The following is a 21595-nucleotide window of genomic DNA, read 5'->3' as shown; positions in this document are numbered from 1 at the left end:
AATTTGGATTAAAGAAATCTTTTTTATTATTTTTATTATTATTACCCCAAGACCTCATGGAGTCAAAGAGTCATCTGGGAGGTCCTTTTATCACACACAAAGCTAATCATACCGTGTCTTAAACACACTCAAACTCCTTGCAGACACCACACTCTCAGGCAAGGTATTCCAATCATTTACAACTCTGCACGAAAAAAACCTGATTCTCACTCCCCTACTCACACCCTCTTTATACAGTTTCCAGGGATGACTTCTCTCCCAATCTCCCACTTTTTTCTGTAGAACTTCTCCAGCATTGATCTTATAACAACCCCTTACTAACTTGTAGATCTCTCTCTCATATATCCCCTCTTCCTCCTGTCCACCAGACTCTACAAATTACATCTTCTCAATCTTTTCTCATACTCGACATTCCAGAGGTTAGAAACTCTAAGTCAGTCGCCTTTGGACCCTTTCCAACATCTCTTCATCCTTCTGAAAACCAGGTGACAAAATCTGGGCACAATAGTCCATGTGTGGCCTAATCAAAAGCCTTATACAATGGAACAAGAATCTCCTAATATTATACACGTCAGTGTCCTCTGCATCACTCCCAGAATCCTTTTTGTTGTCTTCACAATTTTGGCTATGTGTCCCCTAAATTTCGGATCCTTATCTACTATCACCCACAGATCTGTTATTTCCTCCACCTCCAACAATATATCTTCACCAAACATAAATTCTGCATCCCATCTTTATTTTCCAAATTTTAAAACCTTACATTTTGCAACATTGAACTCACATCTCCATTTCTGTGCCCAATCTCTCAATTTATTCAAGTCTACTTGTAAGGCCACAACATCTTGACTACTCTTCATGGTTCGTCCTAACTTTGCATCATCTGCAAACAACTGAATATCTCCATCCAAATCTTCACCAATATAATTAATATACAAGTTAAACAGTAATGGCCCTAAAACAAACCCCTGAGGGACTCCACTAGTGATTTTCCTTTTCCTGGATATCGCTCACCCATACACAACTTGTTGATACCTATCAGATGGCTGGTCTCCAATCAACTGCACTAATCTAACATCCAATCCGATCTGCTCTAGTTTGACAATCAACTTATCTTGAGGTACTCTATCAAAGCAAATCCATCTGTCCATCAAAGATAATATCATTGTTGTCAACCCAATTCTGGATTCTAGTTCTCAGAAGCTTCTCCAACAACTTAACCACAACATCTGACACACAGATAGGCCTATAGTTTAATGCTTGAGTTCGATCATCTCCTTTATGAAGTGGCACAATCTTGTCCTCCGTCCACTCTTTAGGAACTTGACTGAGTGCTGGACTCGTATTAAAAAAATATGTCAAGTCAGGTGTCAACTCCCTGGCATATTCCTTCAGAATATGTGGTGATATATTATCAAGTCCCATAGCCTTATTAACATCTAGTTTGCTCAACTCCCCATACACCTCTTGCTCACTTACAGTCAGTCTCTCCTCTCCATCATCAAATGCTATCAATCTCTCAATGAAGTCACATTCACAAGATTGAAAGACCTTTATGAACTGCTCGTTTAGTATCTCCACCACACATTCTACAACAGCTGTCTTTATATCATTTTCTCAAATCAATGTCATCCTTTCATAATCATTCTTTCTTTTGCTGGCTACATATCGAAATAACTCCTTAGGATTCTTTTTTGGCTTCATTAGCTAACTGCTGTTCATACCTCACTTTAGCTACCCTCACCAACCAAGTCACCTGCCATGCCTGGTCTTTGTAAACCTCATGGAATTGGTTATTTCCACTTCTCTTATGCTGCCTCCACAATGCCCTTTTTCTCTGTATTGCATGCTTAATCTCTTTATTCATCCATCTCGCACCTACCTTATTTAATCTTCTCACCCTTGGAATACATTTAGACATTGCATCTACTAGATAGTTTTTGAAAATCCTCCAAGCTGCATTGATCTCTTTTCCAGCTAACTCCTCATTCCATGCTACACCTGCAAGCTGTCTCCTGAGCTCTTCATAATCACCACCCTTGTAGTTCCACATATATGCTTTTCTCACAGAGGTCTTCACACTACTGGCAACCACCCAGGAAATCACCTCATGGTCACTCTCACCAATTGGTGGATGATTTGAAACCTCATTTATAATTACATCCTCTGATGAGATGACAAAATCCAAGACCCTTAATCCTTGTGTGCCCTCTGTTACATACTGTCTGAGGTAGTTATCCCCTCAAAAACTCAAGAAACTCATTTTCTTTACTTCCAGTTACTATCTCATCATTCCTGTCTATATTGCCATAATTAAAATCGCCCACAATGATCACCCTTTTCTTATTTGATTTGCTAATTTGATCATACATTTCATTATCACCACCATCCACATTACCTGGTCTATAACAACATCCAACCACGTATTTGATTCCATTCACCTCTATCTTACACCATACTGCCTCAAAACCACTGGCACTATTTCCCTCTTGCATCTCTACTTTGTATAGATATAACTCTTTCTCTATCATCAATAGTACTCCCCCTCCCTTTTTACCCCTTCTGTCATGAAACACATCATACCCTTCCATCTCTATTCCTGTCAGGATGTCGTCCTCTACCAACCATGTCTCACTTATTCTGACAATCTTTGTGTGAACAGATGCAATTAGTGCAACCATTTCATCTGTCTTGTTTCTTATACTTCTAGCATTTGTATACAAATGCAACAGCTCATTTCTGGATCTACAGCTAGTTCCACTGATACCACTCACTCAATGTGATCTCTCCATGCTCGACTGGGGCCATTTCCCTTTCTGCTTATTCATTTTAGAACCCTTTTCAATTTCAACTGTCCTCTTGATCCCAGGTCATCCCATTCCTTTCCTGTCTGCACATGCTCTCACCTCCTCTTGGAGCATCCACCTTTCTCACGCAGTGTACCCCTGTCCACCCTTAGCCTCTCCATTTCCCTGCTCCTCTTGCACACCCATTCTCTATACTCATACCACTCACTTCCACATTCATAATCACCTCTTCAATCTCTCCAGTCTTATTCTCTTGCTCTTCCGCATCTCTTCCAGCTTGATCTGATTTATTCTCTCTACTCACTTCTCTACCTTCCAGCAGCAGTCTCTCCAAGCTACTCACACCATAACCACTCAAATGCAGTCCATCGCTCCCATACAGTTCACTTCGTCCTTCAAACTCATTCCACACATTAACAAACTATACTCCCGTCTTCTCCTCATACATTTCAGCCAGCATATCATTCATAATCCTTGCTCTCTGCCTCATCTCACCACAGTCGTACCCAGACAACACGCTGACTACCCTTCCTGTCACACTATTCTCTTTTATCCTTCTAAGCATTCTCCTGATATCCATTCTGACGTGCTCTTTGCCTTCTGTCAAATCATTCATACATATTAAAATCATCAACTATTTTGCTCGCTCCCTCCTTATATCCAATGCCTCAATCACTCCATCCTCTTAGTTCAATTCGCTCTTATGGTCAATTGCAGGGATGACTAGAAAGCAATCTGAGGTAGAGAAGGCCAACTCAATGCACTTAACTCAGATAAGGCTAACCACCTGGGTATCAGTCATCTGTGTACTTTAGTTTCAATTGGACATTTGGTTGTTCATCTGCATGAGACTGATAGCCTTTGGCTATATGATGATATAAAGAGATGAGGCCTTTTTCTCTATCTCTCATGCTATCTATCTGTCTTTTCTTTTTACTATCAGGCTCTCTTGCACCCTTATACTAACTACTTTATGCCTATGATGAACACCCCTTTACTTTTTGACCTCAACAAAGGTCGAAACCAGTCTGGGTAGTGGCCTTTCCCGTAATGTCATAAGGATATGTGCATTGCATTATGGGATGCTAAGGCAATTAATGTGAAGTCATCAGCCTCTATATACAAGTAGCCTAGGTGTGAAGGTTCTTGAAACAGAAACTTTGTTTGCTTACACTTGGATAGTAAAGGATTAAACAAGAATATAATTTCTTTGCAAGTTTAATTTGCAATGCATTATATGCTCATGACTAGACAATTTACTGTCACTCGTATAACATTAGGGTAATTGAAAGACTTTAGCATTGTTTCCCTATATGGGCTCTTATAACTGAGTTCAGGTTATCAGCAGGAAAAAGTGTTTGTGTACACTTCTGCTGAAAAAGTACTTTTCTCCCAGATTCTGTGGTTAGAATGGATCAAATTCATTTCCAATAAAGAATGCATTAAATTTATTCCAGCAGCAACATAAGTCAAGTTCTTAGGACTCAACTATGACAAGAAGCTTAAATTTCTTGCACACATTCATGAACTAAGCAAAAACTGCAGGAGTACACTGAATCTCCTTAATACTCTATCCTATACTGAATGGGGTTCAGATTAATCATCATTGCTTCATATTTATTATGCTCTTATACATTCAGAACTGGATAAAGGATCTTAAGTCTACAGTCTGAAGGTAGAGTAGCCTGAGATGGTTGTATCCCATTCATTATCAGGATATATGGACAGAGCTGGAGATATTGAAAGTTTTATTCACTTGGTTATACTATAAATTAAAGATGCCAAGAAATTATATTCTTGGTTTCTTGTATATAGAGGCTAATGACTTCACATTAATTTCCCTAGTATCCCATAATACAAAGCACATACCCTTTTGGATGTATAAAATGCTATGCATTATGGCAGGGTGCCACTACCTAGACCAGTTTTGACCTTTATTGAGATCTAATCAGTGGTCACCCAGTGACAACTTGTATATGAGAAATATATGACTTCTGCATTACTTCAACCTTGATATCTCTTCGGGGTCTGGTGAGACCCAGAAGAGATACCAAGGTTGAAGTAATGATGATGATGAATTACACTGATGAGACCTTGATAAAGGTCAAAAGGTCAAAACTGGTTTGGGTAGTGATCCTCCCCATATTGCACTGCATTATAAATGTCTATAAGGATATGTGCTTTGCATTATAGCAGGAGTCTTCAACCTTTCAGACAGTGCAGGCTGCATTAAAAATTTCAATGAAGTGTGCAGGCCACTAAGCTACACTGCAGTATTTAGAATTGTAAGATGCTTTCCAGATTCACAAGGAATGTTGTGCATTTGATACTTTACATAAAATCCTATAAAAATAAACAAACTCAGCTTTAAGAGTGTAGGTAGGAGTCAGGTTCATGATAAGTAAATACAATCAATACTTGAAAAAAGATAATTTAATGAAGAAAACATTCGTTTTTTAAAATGTCAATGTTGGCATCAATGTTGGAAGTCGCTATGCACAGAGTATTCTCGAGATGTTGGTCCGTAAGCTGAGTCTTGGACTTCACATGCTTCATTCTGGAGAACTGCTCACATAAGTATGTGCTTCCTAACAAAGCGCACATCTTCAAAGCATGCCGGCGAAGATTAGGGAATGCATCCTCAGAAATGTAGTCTTTGTAAATGTAAGCAAGAGCACATTAAATAATTTTTCTCTCAAAGAAGAGCTGTTTTGAAGTTCAAGCAGCTCCATTTGTACTGAGCCTGGCATTTCAGCAGCATCGACACTGAATGGCATAAAATATATCTAAAGAAGACTTGGTTACAAAAATCACTAAATCTCTCTCTCTTTGAACTCACTTTGCAACACGGCTAATTTTGTAGCATATTCATCAAGAGACGAATAGTTGGGATCTAATCAGTGGTCTTTTTTTGCGAGTTGTGCCTCCCAAAGTTTGAGCTTGGCCACAAAAGCTTTGATGCGATCAAACAGAGTGTGCACCAGTTGCTCTTTGGATTATAGCCTCATATTTAGGTCAATCATATGCAACGAGATGTAGGTCACAAAGGCAAAGTCTGTCATCCAGATCATTAAATTCTGCAAGCGGATTCCCCTTGGTTTGCATGAACCGCTGTATTTCACTCCATAAGTCAAAGACTCTTTTAAGAACCTTCCCTCTGCTCAATCAATGCACATAACTGTGAAGCAGATCGCCGTGATCTGCTTCACACTTTTGGGTCAAAAACTCTTGGAATTGATGATGATTCAATCCTCTTGCCCTAATAATGTTGATGACAGTCACAATAACTTTCATGACATTCTCAAATCCAATAGTTTTCATGCACAAATTCTCCTGGTGGATTAAACAGCAATAATGGATGAAATCTTTTCCTTCTAGTTCCGGTTCTTTTTGTAGCAGCGCAACAAACCCTTCGTTCTTCCCCACCATAGAAGGGGCACCATCAGTTATCACACCCTTGAGGTTGGTTAAGCTGAGGTCGAAACGCTGGAGTGTTTTCTTGGTGGCTTAAAGAATATCAGTGCCTTTTGTTGTTCCCTTCATAGGTACAAGCGCTAGCAGTTCTTCTGTCACATTGAATTGTTGATCAATGCCATGGACAAAGATAGCCAGTTGTGCTGTGTCCTTCACATCTGTGCTCTCATCTAAAGCAAGTGAATATGACATAAATTCAGACAACAGTTTTTTTCAAAGTTCCTTCAATGTCATTGGCAAGTTCTTTGACACAGTTATCCCAAACAAACTCAGTTTTTTAAATACTGGAGACAGTTCACTTTGTCCATGAAGCCACCCTTGAAGGTGATCAAAATTGGATGCATGCTTTGTCTCATAGTGTCGTTTTATATTGCATTCTTTTGATACTGACACTGACTCACGACAAATTAAGCACTCTGGCTTATCGTTGATCGGTACAAAAAAGTACAAATTGGTCCACTTTTCGTTAAAAACTCGACAAGAATCACTTGATTTATGCTTTTTACTCATAGGCGCCATAGCGATGGAAGGTGATCCCCAAAAAAATATCAAAATGACTGTAACGGTTATTATCCACTGAATATGTCTCCCACTAACGAAAAAAAGTCTGGCAATATAAAACCACAATAGGCTATGGCTGACATGATAAACCTGCGTGTGCTTATACATAAATATCACACTATTCACGACTGACTGACTGACTGTGGATGAGATCTTCTCGTATTTATATGAAAATAACGAAGTATCAAGAACCTTTGAGATGTATCTAAAAGGCACTAGACAGCATACTCAAACAACTACTGCTTCAGCCATCTACCTGCGACGTTAGTACTAGTACTTAAATACTGCTTGGTGCTGGTAGATGGCTGAAGAACATGTCTATTTAATATTTATTTTTATAGGATTTTATGTAAAGTATCAAATGTACAGCGTTCCTTGTGAATCTGGAAAGCATCTTACAATTCTAAATACCGCAGTATAGCTTAGTGGCCCGTAGATTTCATTGAAATTATTTTTTATTTAATAGCGTTTTAATGTTAAGTAGTTATTTCTTCAAAATGGCTGGTGGGCCACTGCAAAGAGCTCTGCAGGCCTCAGGTGGCCTGCGGCCCATGCATTGAGGACCCCTGCATTATAGGATACTAAGGTAAGTGATGCAAAGTCATTAGCTCTATATACAAGTAACCCAGTAAAGTGAAGAAAATAGGAAGAAAAGAATAAGGACTAAAAAGGGCAAGTACTATCACTGGGAGGCCACCACAAATGTGATTCACATGGAGAGAGAGAGAGAGAGAGAAGATGTGTCATGTCTGACATTAATGTGTTAAATTGCTTTGCATCATTTCATGTTTCAGTAGTCTCTGAGGGTGAAGGATTCATGCAAAACCTTTTTACCTAACCAGAGAGTCTTGCAGATGCATACTATCCGGTAAGCAACAAATGCACTTGGAAGGGATAGCAGAGCTACAATGGATATCAGTAATCACCATAGTAAGGCTTAAACTATGATGATTAAATGCAATCCCACTGACACTTGTGCAATAGGACACTAGCCAAATGATCTGATCTGCATTAGCTATCAAATATCACTCATATTGTGTGCTTTTGTACCAAAGCAATTATGAACACCACAAGGTGTGTTCATATACTGCTTTGGTACCAACATCTTTGGTACCAGTATCTGCCTTTCTGGATTGTCAGTTGCACCATACCTGCAAACAATAGTGACAGGGCAACATATCCCAGTAATGGTACTTTAGAGTATGGGGGAATCCCAAGAGAGGTTGCATAAAGAATGGATAGAAAAGAAGAGAAAAGGTGAAGAATGAAAATAGCAAGCACCATCACTACATGGTCTCCTTTACCATGAACTGTATGTTCCTATATGGATAAGAGGCCCATATGTAAATACAATTAGTTCTGAATATATAATGGGGGAAACATTATAATTAATTAATTAATTAATGTGCATATAAGAAGTTAGCAAAGCAATGCTAAAATTAGAATGGTGTTATTTTATAAAAATTTATAAAGAAAAAAAAAAGGAATGCTGCCACCAAAGCATAACTACCTGTGTACTCACTAGGTGGAGATTTCCGAGTTGGACTCGATGGAGTACCATAGAATTTCTTGGTCGGACTGGTTACTTTGCGTCGTGGACTGTCACCTCTTACCATTGAATCATAAGTATTGCCAAGTTCATTAATTTTCTCTATAGTTGGGGAAGAATCACGATGTTCTTTAATCAGAGACTAAAAGAGTAAAGGAAACAACAAATAATTAATAATAAATGATGGAGCAGTAAAGAAAAAAATGGTTCATAGAAAACAAACTAGTAATGAATTCACAATTCTATACAACTCTTATACTGTATATTTAAGGAAATGATCCTTCCTTTTTTTTGCCTGTTAATTTCAACTTCACACCATACAGATTCAAAATCTGCAAAGGTACTATCAACTTCCATACTTTGCAGACAAAATTCCTCTGCAATCATTAACAGTCCTCCACCTCCTCTTTTCTCCTTTCTATCCTTCTATGAAATTGTATATCCTTTCATTTCTATTCCTAAAATCACATCATCCTCAGACAACCACGATTCATCTACATTGATTACCTTTGGAACTCAATCAATATAACAAACTGAACTCTCTTATTTCAAATATTCTTTACATTTGTATAGAAATATAACAATCCCTGTGTCTTCGAGTCAACTCTAGCCACTATAACACCTCTCTCTCTCTCTTCAGTCTGACAACTTCTGACCGTTTCCCTGATCCTTACTTTACCTGATCCATACCTGTCTCATCCTCACCTTTATGCATTCCATCACCTTGTCCTGCCACAACCACATCTTCAACCTTGTATCCATCTTCCTTCTGTCATACAACCAATGTAGCTGTGCTATCCTGCTTGACAAATATCCATTGATCATTAGCTACATTAACTTCTTGATTCTGTGCCTTCTTAGCAAACAATAGCTTTTCTAAATGCACAATACCAAACCCAATCATCATATGCAAACCATCAACTTTAAACCATTTCAGCTTCCCTTCAAATTCACTCCAGAGATTCAGATTCACATACTGAATCCCCTTTACTTCACAAACTCAGTCATCTTGCTATTCATTATCTTGGCTCTCCTTCTCAACCCACTAGTGTCATATTTGGGCAACACATTAACTTTTCTAATAACACTATTATCCTTTCCCTCCTGCAATAACTTTCTAAAGTCTATCAACATTCCTTTTTTCACCAACTAAGTCATTTGTGCCTGCAACTACCACTAATTCTGATACCAGCTCTTTCCTTCTCTTCAAAGCATCAGTTATTTGTTTCAATGTTATATCAGGAAAGCATGTTTTGTGTACATTAGAGGCATGATCGAGTCTCCTATATACAATGATATACAATTATCTTTTGACTTTTGCTTTATAATACCAACTTCCTCCTTCTCATTCACATCAGCCATTTTATTTTCATTATTTACATAACAGACAGCTGCGGTGACAAGTGTGGTTCATTTGCTTCAACATAAAGGCCAAAAATCAGTAACGTTTCAAATGCTACAGTCGTAGTTCTTACGGCTTTGTGGATGGTGTCCAACCATCACCATCAGAGTGTACCATATCTGTTAGAGGCATTGATTTGGGTTAATTAATCAAGTTTCAATCTGATAAGTGAACAATACAGATAGAGCAGAGAACATCCATCAGCACAACAAGAGGTAGAAGCTAATATCCAAAGAATGATTGATATATGGCATTTATCTCATAACTATTTATCATGGCTGCTACAAGTGGTCCAGGAGGTTTAGAGACATTAGTGGTCCAGGATGCCTGATTAGAGACATTAGCTTCATGTTAACAGTGTTACATTTCTAGGACACAGAAAAGGCACATCACCAACCTGTCCAACAAAATTAAAATGAGAAATAATATCATTTCAAGGCTTGCTGGAACAACCAGGGGTTGTGGTGCAGAAGTCCTAAGGTTGTCTTCACTAGCCCTAGCATTCTCTGCAGCAGAATACTGTGCTCCCATCTGGGAAAGAAGTGCACACACTAACATTATAGACACTCAGCTAAACTTGATAATATGCACAATTAGTGGGACACTAAGAAACACCCTTCTTCCCTGGCTGCCTGTCCTATCTAACATTGCTCCACCAAATATACAGAGAAGACAAGCTTCAATTAAAGAATTTAATAAAGTAATGAGCAAACCACTCCTGCCCCTGCACCAGACTCTCATAAATCCACCTAGTCTTCACTTAAAATCAAGAAACCCTTTCTGGTGTATGGACGAACTCTCTTCAGCTGCCTTACTATCAACACCTGACATGTGCAGAGAAAACTGGCAAAACAATCTTTGAAAATGGCTTCCTGGTTGTAGATCCCTGTGTTCCACAGCCTGGTTTTGCTCTTCCTAGGAAGATTTGGTCATCTATCAACAGGATCAGAACTAACCAAATCAGATGTGGCTACCTACTACATAAATTGAGAGTGTCAGACCACCCTTATTTTGACTGTTCCCCCCCCCCATGGCCTAGACAATCCCTCATATTGTGAATAACTGCCCCAAGGCACCAATTTCATGGTGGTGGTGGCATCCAGAATATCCATAAGGGGATGGATGAGGCTCTGGATTGGCTTTATGGACTGGACATCAAACTGTAACTGCTTTGTATTCCTTTTTGCATTAAGAATAAATAAACAACTAAGTCTCATAAAAAAGTAAGTTTTTTGATGCATCTGGGTTAAAGCTTGTCCTAGTCTCAGTTCAGGATCAGGGTAAAAACCATGTTTTTGAGAAAAATGCACTGAGGAGGCCTTGTGTGGCAAAAAAAAAACTTCAAAAAAAAAACTCCATTGACCATCTTCCACATTGTGGAAGATGGTCAATGGCTTTCTGCAGCTGCCATTCTGTGACCCTCGTATTGCATAAATGACAGACAGTAAAGTCTATAAATTAAAGATGCAAAGAAATTATATTCTTGATTTAATCCTTTATCCAAGTGTAAGCAAACAAAGTTTGCACCTGAAATAACTTCAGGAATGGGCAATTCGTATATAGAGATTAATACCTTCACATCACTTGCCTTAGTATCCCATAATGTGAAGCACATATCCTTATGGACATGTATAATGCTATACATTATGGAAAGGGTCACTACCCAGACTAGTTTCGACCTTTATTGAGGTCTCATCAGTGGGAGCCAGACCCAATAGTGATGCCAAGGTTGAAGTAATGCAGAAGTCATATTTCCATATGCGAGTTGGAAAAACTTTCAACATCTATCTGTAATCCAGAGTATTTTAGTAATAAGGTGTAACACCTTTTGGCTATTTATATATGGAAATATGACTTCTATTGGGCATTATCTGGTCCAAAAGCAGTCATGGAACATATTAGTAATGCTGCTTTCAGATCTAAGTTTGTAAATAGCTTGTTGTAATATTCCATACCATTTAAAGAAAACAGGTTTCTATACTTGTTTTTCTACTAGTGATTTTTTTTTCTATGAATTGGGATTCGTTTAGGGTTTAGTGGCATATGGACAGGTCTAAAGTCATAGTGTGCCAATACTTGTCACAGCAATATACACAATCATCATCAATTTCCTGATATGTGCCCTCAAGGGGTGAATTAGGTTTACATTATTATTAATTTCCTATCAACAATTTCCCTCAAATTAGTCCATTACTTGTGAGCACTCTAATATTGTTGCATCTAACATTTCATGTTTCTAAGGCACTTCTGGCTAAATTAATACATCTAGGCCTTGGTCTTCCCCCCCTTCTATCTTATTTGCTAACCTTTCCTCACCCAAATTCTATTTAAGTGGCCATATCACCTTAGATTAGTTTCTTGAAGGCTAACAATATCAGAGTCCTTTCTAATATCTTTATGTCGATTATATTATAATAATATTATTATTATTATTACATAGCACCTGCAGGGATTCCAAAGACTCATCGAGGGAGGGCACCTACTCCACAACTCTCCATTTCCACCACTCATTCCACCAACCTACAACTACGTTCAACATCTACACCAACGCCATCTACCACCGATCACCACCACTAGTATTTTCACAGACAATCACAAACATCCATGCCCACAGCGGGATTCGAACCCACAGCCTTTTAGCTGGAGAGTGGATATGCTCACCACTCGGCCAACCAGGCCAGCATCAATATCAATAATATCAATAGATTATAATCAATATTATATTGATTATATTATAATCAATATATTATATCGATATAATATTATCGATATTATATATCGATAATTAGATATTATCAATAATAGCTAATATCAATATTAGTGATTTCTAATATCACTCTCCTGATCTTTCTCAGAACTCTCATATCCATGGTCTCTAGTCTTTAATCAAGTGCTTTATTTCTAACCAAACTCTCAGATCCATAACTTAAAACTGATTTGAACACCATCTTGTATACTGCTAGTTTGGTGTTTTGGCTAATTTCTCTCTTATTCGATATAAATTTATTCAGCTGGCTATCCTAAATAGCAGTTTTTCTTATTCTGTTGTCTATTTCCAGATTTAACCTGCCATCTTCACTAAAAACTGTGCCTAAATAGCTGAAATATTTTACTTGTTCTATAGCTATGATCTCCATTCAGAATGCAGTTAGTTTTCTATACTCCTGCCTATTTTCATACTTTTCGTCTTTTTATTGCCAATTTTCATGCCAAATTTGTACAGCTGTTATCATTTAGTAAGAGAATACTGGAGACTTGCACCAGATGTGTTTAGAAGTACATCATCATTAACATAAAGCAAACAGTTAAGTTTGTTATCTCTGATTTTAATATGAGAGATCTTGCCCACAATGGGCAAGCCAAGTGCTCAATAATATTTCTTAATCCAGAAATTTCATCTCAAATCATTATTTGTGGAAAAGAGGAAATCTAATCTTGACAACTTCTGTTTGGCATGAACCCGGCTTGTTCTTCTCGAAGTTTCTCTTGCACAGCTTTTCTCAACCTCTTTTCAAGTATGCTAGAATAAATCTTACCTGGAACACAGCAATGAACAAGGTAATAAAAACACAGTAAATATGTAAAACAACTACATAACAGGTAAAAACAATGTGTATAAAAAACAAATGTAAATAAATTGTATAATAACAAGTGTAAAAAAAGGTGTATAAAATCGAGTGTAAAAAATTCCTTAAAAATATTGCTAAAATCTTCATCATCATCAAATTCCTGACAAATATCCTAAGGGGGTGTACAGGATAGTATGATAGTACTGCATGAAAAACTTAAATAATTACAAACTTCCTATCGACAATTTTCCTAAAATTAATCTGTTATATGTCAAGACTCCAACATCATCAGATCTTATATTTCTGTCTTCTAAGGCACTTTTTACTGTGTCAATCCACCCACATTTGGGTCTTCCTCTGGTTCTTTTTCCAAACAATCTAGCAAAGAACAATTGTTTTGCTATCTCTCCCATTCTATTTAAATAGCTATACTACCTGAGATTAGCTCTGCTAACACGTTCCTAGATGTTGACAATCTCAAATTCTTTCCTTAATATCCTCATTTTTAATATGATATTGACACTGATGACATCTGTTCACTATTCTAATCTATCTCAGAACTCTCACATCTGTGGTCTCCAGTATTCAGTCAAGTGTTTTATTTCTAACTCAGCTCTTAATTTCATAAGTTAAAATTGGTTTGAACACTGTCTTGTATACATGTAATTTAGTGTTTTGACTAATTTCTTCCTTATTCCATATAAATTTATTCAGTTGACCTCCTACCATACTGGCTTTGTTAATTCTGTTGTCTATTTCCATATTTAATTTGCCATCATTACTAAAAATTGTGCCTAGGTAGCTGAAATGTTTTATTTGTTCTACAGGTTCTCCATTCACTATGCGGTTATCTTGCAGACTTGTGCTGCATTTATTTAGAAATATAATATCTATACAAAGTAAACACCTGAAATTAATATCTCCAAATAAGAAACTCAAAGTGTTTCATGCTGAATATAGAAACTATATAAAGTTCGGCAATTCCAAGCGAAAGCAAATACCTGGATAGTGCAGCACCTGACCCTTGAAGGTAGTGCAAGCTAGCTAAGAAACAATATGGGATATAATATCCCTTAACTTAAATAAGTTCATGTTGCCAAATTGAAGCCTTTGGCTCTTCATTATAATTAGAAATATCTCCAATTTTGATATCAGGTGTAATACCACTTTCCTTAATAATGTGATCCATATGAGACTGGCTAACTCACCTTTAGTCGATAGAGACTAGATGATGAATAACAGAGGGGATAATTTACATCCTTGTCTGACACCAGAGCTAGCATCAAACCATCTTCCTGTACCCCCCTCAATTCTAATTGATGACTTACAGTTCAAATAAAGATTAAGGATTGTTTGATATAATCCCCCATTGGCACTATACGAGAGTTGATTGAAAAGTTTGGTAAATTTCCAATAGACAGTGACACAATTCGTTCATTCATACCAGTGTAGGCATGTATCTTCTTTTTCATGAACCCTGGCAAAATTTTAGCCATGCGCGACATAAAAAAATGGAAAAAAACGAGTTTCGTGCAGTGATAAAACACTTTTATTTGAAGAAGTGGTTGGCCACATAGATCAAAAGATCAAAGCCAAGTTAGATGCAGTTCATGGGGACTCTGCACCAGCATTAAAGACTATTTATTTTTGGATAAATGATTTTGAACATGGTCGTAAGTCCATCAAAGATAAAGTATGCTCCGGATGCCTGACTGAGGTCACTACAAAAGAAATGATTGACAAAATTCATGGTATCATTATGGAAGACCACCGAGTGAAAGTGCGTGAGACTGCTGAGATTGTAGACATCTCAATTGAATGGTGTATGATATCCTGCACGAAAAAGCTGTATGCACAATGGTGCCACGAATGTTGACTGTTGATCAAAAATGCTTGCAAAAAAGACATTTCAATGCAGTGTTTGGCAATGTTTAATTGCAATTTGCAGTATTTTTTCGTCCATTCGTGACTGTAGATGAAACTTGGATCCACCACTGCTTGGACTCAGGTGTGTAGTGGACAATGTCTGGTGAAAGGGCACTGAAAAAAGCACAGACCATTTTGTCAGCTGGGAAGGTGATGGCCACTGTTTTTTGGGATTCTGAAGGAATTATCATGATAGACTATTTGGAAAAGGGTAAGACAATAACAGGAGCCTATTATGAGTCATTCTTGGACTATTTAAAAGAATAACTATGAAAAAACGGCCAAGATTGGTGCACAAAAATGTGCTCTTTCATCAATACAATGCACTGTCCTACACATCGGGTGTCACAATTCATTTGAACCTCAATTCATGCAAAATTGCATGAATTGAGGTTCAAATTGGTTTCACATCCACCGTATTCTCCGGAATTGGCCCCATGTGACTTCTTGTTCCCAAACTTAAAAATTTAGCTTGGTGGAAAACAGTTTTCTTTGAATGAGGATGTCATCAAGGCTGTCAAATGAATATTTTGCACAATTTGACAAATCCTACTTGGGATGTAAAAATTGGAAGCTAGTTGGACCAAATGTGTAGACCTCGATGGAAGCTATGTTGAGAAATAAAGGTGATTTTTTTTCCAAAAAAAGTATTTAATTTATTTTTTTACAAAACTTTTCAAAACAACCCTCATATAACTGTAGCATTTTGAATCTTAAAATACATTAAAATCTTATGTATACAATATCCACATAGTTTATATTCCCATTCATGTGCTTTTCCTATCTATTGTTGTAAGTATTCATGGCTGTAAATGCCATAATACTTACAACATTCATGGGGCTATTTTGCCTGTTCTGAGGGACAATAAACCCAAGTTTCCAGGTGGCAAAACCCTCTACCTTTATATGATACCAGCTAACTCAGCTTATTTAAAAGAGACCAGATAAAGGTTCCTTACGTCGTGGACAGGAATCGAACCCAGGTCTTTCCGACCAATGGGATTCATCTATACCAACTGAGCTACAGAGGCGCTATAGTCCATATAAGGTGATAAATATTAATACTCTAAGAAAATTTAAAAATGAAAGTAACACATGATGAATCTGATTAAAATAGAGAATGCATGCATTGACAAAATTAGGGCACTAGATTAAAACATGATCAATAGCTAGTCTGGAGCCACACAAATGATGAAGAACAATTTCCTCTTTACAGTCCCGCATTAGATGGCCCTTATTTAATTTCAGGGGCTTGATTTAATAAAGCTTCTTGGGCTATTCATTCCATGATGACAGACACTGCGATAAAAGTTTCTGCCTCTTCTTCTTCAACTTTTGGTTCTGTTCACTGGTGGATGAAGGTCTCCTCAATGCTTTTCCAGACCACTCGGTTTTCTGCCTCTCTCCCATCCATCTCACTCCTGCAATTTGTTCCAGTTCATCCCTGCTTCTCGGTCTTCCTCTTTGTCTTGCTCCATCCATTGGTCTCCACTTTGTTGTTTTTCTAGTCCATCTCCTGTCACTGCATCTGGCAATACAGTCAGCTCATCTCCACTTAGCCTGTTTAACGTATTTTACAATATTCATGACACTTGTTTGAGATCGTATCCAGGTATTTGTCTTCCTATCGCTTAATCTTATTTTTAGCATACTTTTCTCCATGTGATGTTGTGTTGTTCTCAGCTTTTTTGTTTAAGGCTTCTGTTAAAGTCCATGTTTCTCCTCTGTATATTAGGACAGGAAGTATGCACTGGTCGAAAGCTTTCCTTTTTAGACTCATAGGGATGTCACTTCTTAATATGTCTCTCATATCCCCATAAGCCATCCATCCAAGGTGAATTCTTCATTCAATCTCTTTTCTTTGGCAATCCTCAAAGGATAATAATTCCAAATATACATATGAAGTAACTTGTTCTATTTCATGGTTTTCAAACTTTGTCAGTTATATGGTTTATGTATTTATTCATAATTATTTTTGTTTTTTTCTCTATTTATTTTTAATCCAATTACTCTGGAGGCTTCATTTAGCTGATTTAGCCTTTCTTCCAGATCTTCCAGATTATCTGATATTAGGACAATATCATCTGCAAATTTCAGATGATGCAGCCTTTCTCCATTTATGTTTATTCCTTTTGTTTCCCAATCAAGGCTTCTAAAGACTTCCTCTAGTGCAGCTGTAAATAATTTGAGATGTATGGCGTCACCTTTGCCAGATGCCTTTTTGTATTGAGAACTTTTCACTGTTTTTATATAATTTAATTACAGAAGTAATTCCAACAGATCAAGTGGCATAGCAACACCGACTGCTGTGTGCAGACTTTAAAATAAGATCGAAGATAAGCACCTCTGGAAGCGATGGGATGAAGACAATTAAGTGGTATCACTTAAAAGAAGAGAGTGTGAGGAATCGTTTTAGGGAGAGGGTGTTAGAGAGGATTTCGGATGGACTGGAAAGTGTACAAGATTGGTGGAAACATAATTCAAAAGTAATCCTGAGCTGTGCAATCGAGGTGCTTGGTGAGACATCTGGAAAGATTAGAGAGCAGAAGGAGTGTTGGTGGTGGAATAATAACGTACAAGTGGCAGTGACAGCTAAGAGGAAGGCAAAGCAGAAGTGGGATGAGTCAAGAGTGGAAAAGGACAGAGAGGTGTACAGAGAGAGAAAGCAAGAAGCCAAAAGAGTTGTGGCACAGGCGAGGGCCATGGCATATCGAGATCTGTATGATCAATTAGAAACAAAGGAAGGACAGAGAAAAATTTACCAACTAGTCAAATGTAGAAATAAAGCAGCAAAGGACATCTTACATGTGAGGCAGATCAAAGACGCTGAAGGAAGAGTATTCTGGAGGGATGTGGACATAAGAAACAGATGGAGAATATACTTTGAGGGACTTCTGAATGAGTAAAATGCAAGGACTCACAGAAAACATGGGCAGCCTTCTGAGGGGATGGTGCAGAACATCAGTAGAGTGGAAGTGATGGAGGCCATGAAGGGGATGAGGAATGGAAAATCGGTGGGCCCAGACAGGATTCCAGTGGAGGCATGGAAGACACTGGGGGAAGAGGGAATTGACCTGCTGTGGGACCTGTTCATGAAAGTTTGCCAACAGAAAAATATACCTGAGGAATGGAGGGAGAGTACTCTTGTCCCCATTTAAAAGGGTAAAGGGAATGCACAAGACTAAAAATTACAGAGGAATAAAGTTGATGTCCCACACAATGAAATTCTTGATGGAAGATTGAGGAAGGAGGTGGAGATTGCAAAGGAACAATTTGGCTTCATGCCAGGTAGATCAACAACAGATGCTATCTTTGGATTACGACAGATGATGGAAAAGTTTCGAGAGAAACAACGGGAACTACATCTGGCATTTATTGATCTGGAGAAAGCATATGATAGAGTGCCAAGACAAGAAGTCTGGAGGTGTCTGAGGGAGAAGAAGGTTCTGGAGAAATATGTCAGGTTGGTGCGGGAGATGTACAGAAATGTGAAGACAAGTGTTTGAACCTGTCTGGGACAGACAGAAAGTTTTCAAGTAACTTGCAAGTAACAGCTAGTTGGTAAATTTTTCATCAAGGGTCAGTTTCTGTTTAACATTGTGATGGAGGTGGTGACGGAGGAGGTGAGAGAAGATGCACCTTGGACAATGTTGTATGCAAATGACATCGTGCTGTGTGCAAATTCAAGAGAAGCAGCAGGAACTAAACTGGAAAGATGGAGAAAAGTACTGGAAGAGAGAGGTATGAGGCTGAGCAGAAGTAAGACAGAGTATATGTGTTGCACAGTGGGCGGCGGCCGGGAGACAGATCTGGAGCTGGAAGGAAATATCATCAGAAAGGTGAGGGACTTTAGATACTTAGGTTCAACAGTGGAAGAAGATGGCGGAGTTGAGAAGGAAGTGAGATGCAGGATACAAGCAGGTTGGAGGAACTGGAGGGAGATGGCTGGAGTGTTATGCGATAAGAGGGTGCCGATCAATCTGAAAGGCAAAATCTATAGGACAGCAGTGAGGCCAGCTATGACATATGCTATAGAAACTGTGGCCCTGAGGAAAAATAACATCAGCAGGATGGGAGTAGCAGAGATGAGAATGCTTAGGTGGATGTGCGGTGTGACCAGAAAGGATCGTCTGAGAAATGACTATGTGAAGGGAACAGTGAAAGTTACGAACTTAGGAGCAAAGATACAGGAGGCAAGGTTGAGATGGTTTGGTCATGTGATGAGGAGGGAGGATGAATATGTGGGAAGAAGGATCATGCAGATGGATGTGCAAGAAAGGAGGAAGTGTGCACGGCCAAAGAAGAGATGGAGGGAGCTGGTAGAAGAGGACTTGAGGATGAAGAACTTGGATGTGGTGACAGCCTAAGACAGGAGGATGTGGAGGAGACTCATCATCAACAGCGACCCCACTTAAGTGGGAGAAGCTGCAGAAGAAGAAGAAGAATTACAGAAGTTGCATTATTGTAAATATGTTTTAGTGTTTCAATATATAGTTTCTCAGTTCCCTGGGTTTCAAGTGCTTTTAGTGTTGCAGATGTTTTAACTGAATCAAATGCGTTTTCGTAGTTCTATATGGACCAGACATAAGGGTTTATTGTATTCAATTGATTTTTCAATGAGCTATCTTAATGTGTGAATATGGTCCAAAGTATTGTAATTCTTTCTAAATCCAGCTTGTTCACAGGATTGCATTACCTCTAGTTTAGATTTTATTCTATTATTTATAATTTTTGTGAAGACTTTATATATGGTGGGGAGTAGGCTTATAGGTCTGTAGTTTTTAATTTCTTCCTTATTGCCCTTTTTAAAAATTAATATTAGAAATGAATTGTTCCAATTTTTTGAAATATTTCTCTGTTTTAGGCATTTATTAAAGAGTTTAGTCAGCTGTTTGGTAACAGGGGGCTTCCTCCCAGTTTTAAGAAGTCTACCATAATTCCATCTTCTCCTGGGGCCTTTCCATTTTTCATTTCCTGCAGTGCCATTTCCATTTCACCTTGTAAGATCTCAGGGGCATCGTGTTCTTCCTCACTCGAGTTATCCATAGATGATTCTTGGATGTCTCGGTCTTTGTCTTCATAGAGTTCAGTATAAAATTCCTGAATTCTTTTGATTATTGCATCTCTATTTTTTATAAGTTCACCATTTTTTCCTCTTACAGCAGCTATTTCCTTTGTTCCAACTGATAATGTTCATCTTAGGACCTTCATATTACTATTGTTTTCTATTGTTTCTTTAATTTATTGTTTTATTCTATTGGTCTATTCTTTCTGCCTCACATGCCTATAATGGGTATAAGGGATCAGCAGATGGTGAAAGCTTGAGAAATGGGCTTACCTAGCTGGAGATACAGTCTCATTTCCCTTAATCCTGATTGGCTTGAGATCCAAATGTAGCTTCCATAACTGAGAGAAGATGTACTGGATATGACAGCCCCATGATGTTTCTATAGCATTAGATACCTTATTACTGTAGAGAACTTTGTAAATCTGTATATATAATACACCCTTAGTAGTGCTGTAGTCATATGTAGTTTTTAAAGCAACTTCTGTGATATACATCTCAGCAGTAAATTTGTTACATTCCATTAAGATATGAGCTGTTATTGTGCTGCTGTTTGGGAAGACAAACCTGGGGATCCAGCAAGACGGAGATGACAAATTGGAGGATCCAGCAGAACGGTAGCTGAAATGTTTTACCTGTTCTATAGGTTCTCCATTCACAACAGCATTGATATTTTCAATACCAATTCATACCAATATTACAACAGTTATTCAATTTAGTCAGGGAATCTTGCAGACTTGTACTGGATTTATTTAGAAGTATAACATCATCTGCATAAAGTAAACAGCTGAGATTAACATCTTCAATTTTGATAACAGGTTTAATCACTTTTCTTCATAATGTGATCCATATAGATAATGAACAATAGAGGGGATAATGTACATTCTTGTCTGACACCAAATTTAACATTAAACTATCTTGTACTTCCTTCAATTCTAACTGCTGATTTACAACTCAAATAAAGACTAAGTATTGTTCTTCATCAAGCTTCTCTTCCACAATCCTTCGCAACTGTTTCTCAAGTATACTTGAATAAATCTTACCAGGCACACTCAGTAGGGAAATACCTCTGTAATTCTCACATTCAGTTTTATTTCTTTTTTATACATGTGTACTATGAGAGCTCTACTCCAATCATCTGGAATTCGTCCTGCTGTCCAGGCCTTCTGAATTATGCAGTGTAGCCGCCGTAAGACTTTTATACCTCCGTACTTGAGCATTTCTGGTCGACTATCATCTTCTCCC

General features: G+C 37.9%; 1 protein-coding gene across 1 annotated transcript in view; it reads right to left on the bottom strand.

The window, feature by feature from the left end:
• LOC150107495 (uncharacterized) overlaps positions 1-21595 on the bottom strand; it is a 1121546-nt gene that overhangs the window by 591403 nt on the left and 508548 nt on the right. The window contains exon 36 of the mRNA XM_090392112.1: positions 8350-8530. Coding sequence (XP_090248238.1) covers positions 8350-8530 — 181 coding nt within the window. The remainder of the gene's footprint in view (positions 1-8349; positions 8531-21595) is intronic.

Source organism: Typopeltis vanoorti, chromosome 4 (genome assembly GCF_054136105.1).
Source record: "Typopeltis vanoorti isolate ZY-2024b chromosome 4, IOZ_Tvanoo_1.0, whole genome shotgun sequence".
NCBI classification, from domain to species: Eukaryota; Metazoa; Arthropoda; class Arachnida; order Uropygi; family Thelyphonidae; genus Typopeltis; species Typopeltis vanoorti.
Note: the sequence above shows the minus strand (reverse complement) of the source record. Positions and strands in the feature narration are given on the sequence as shown.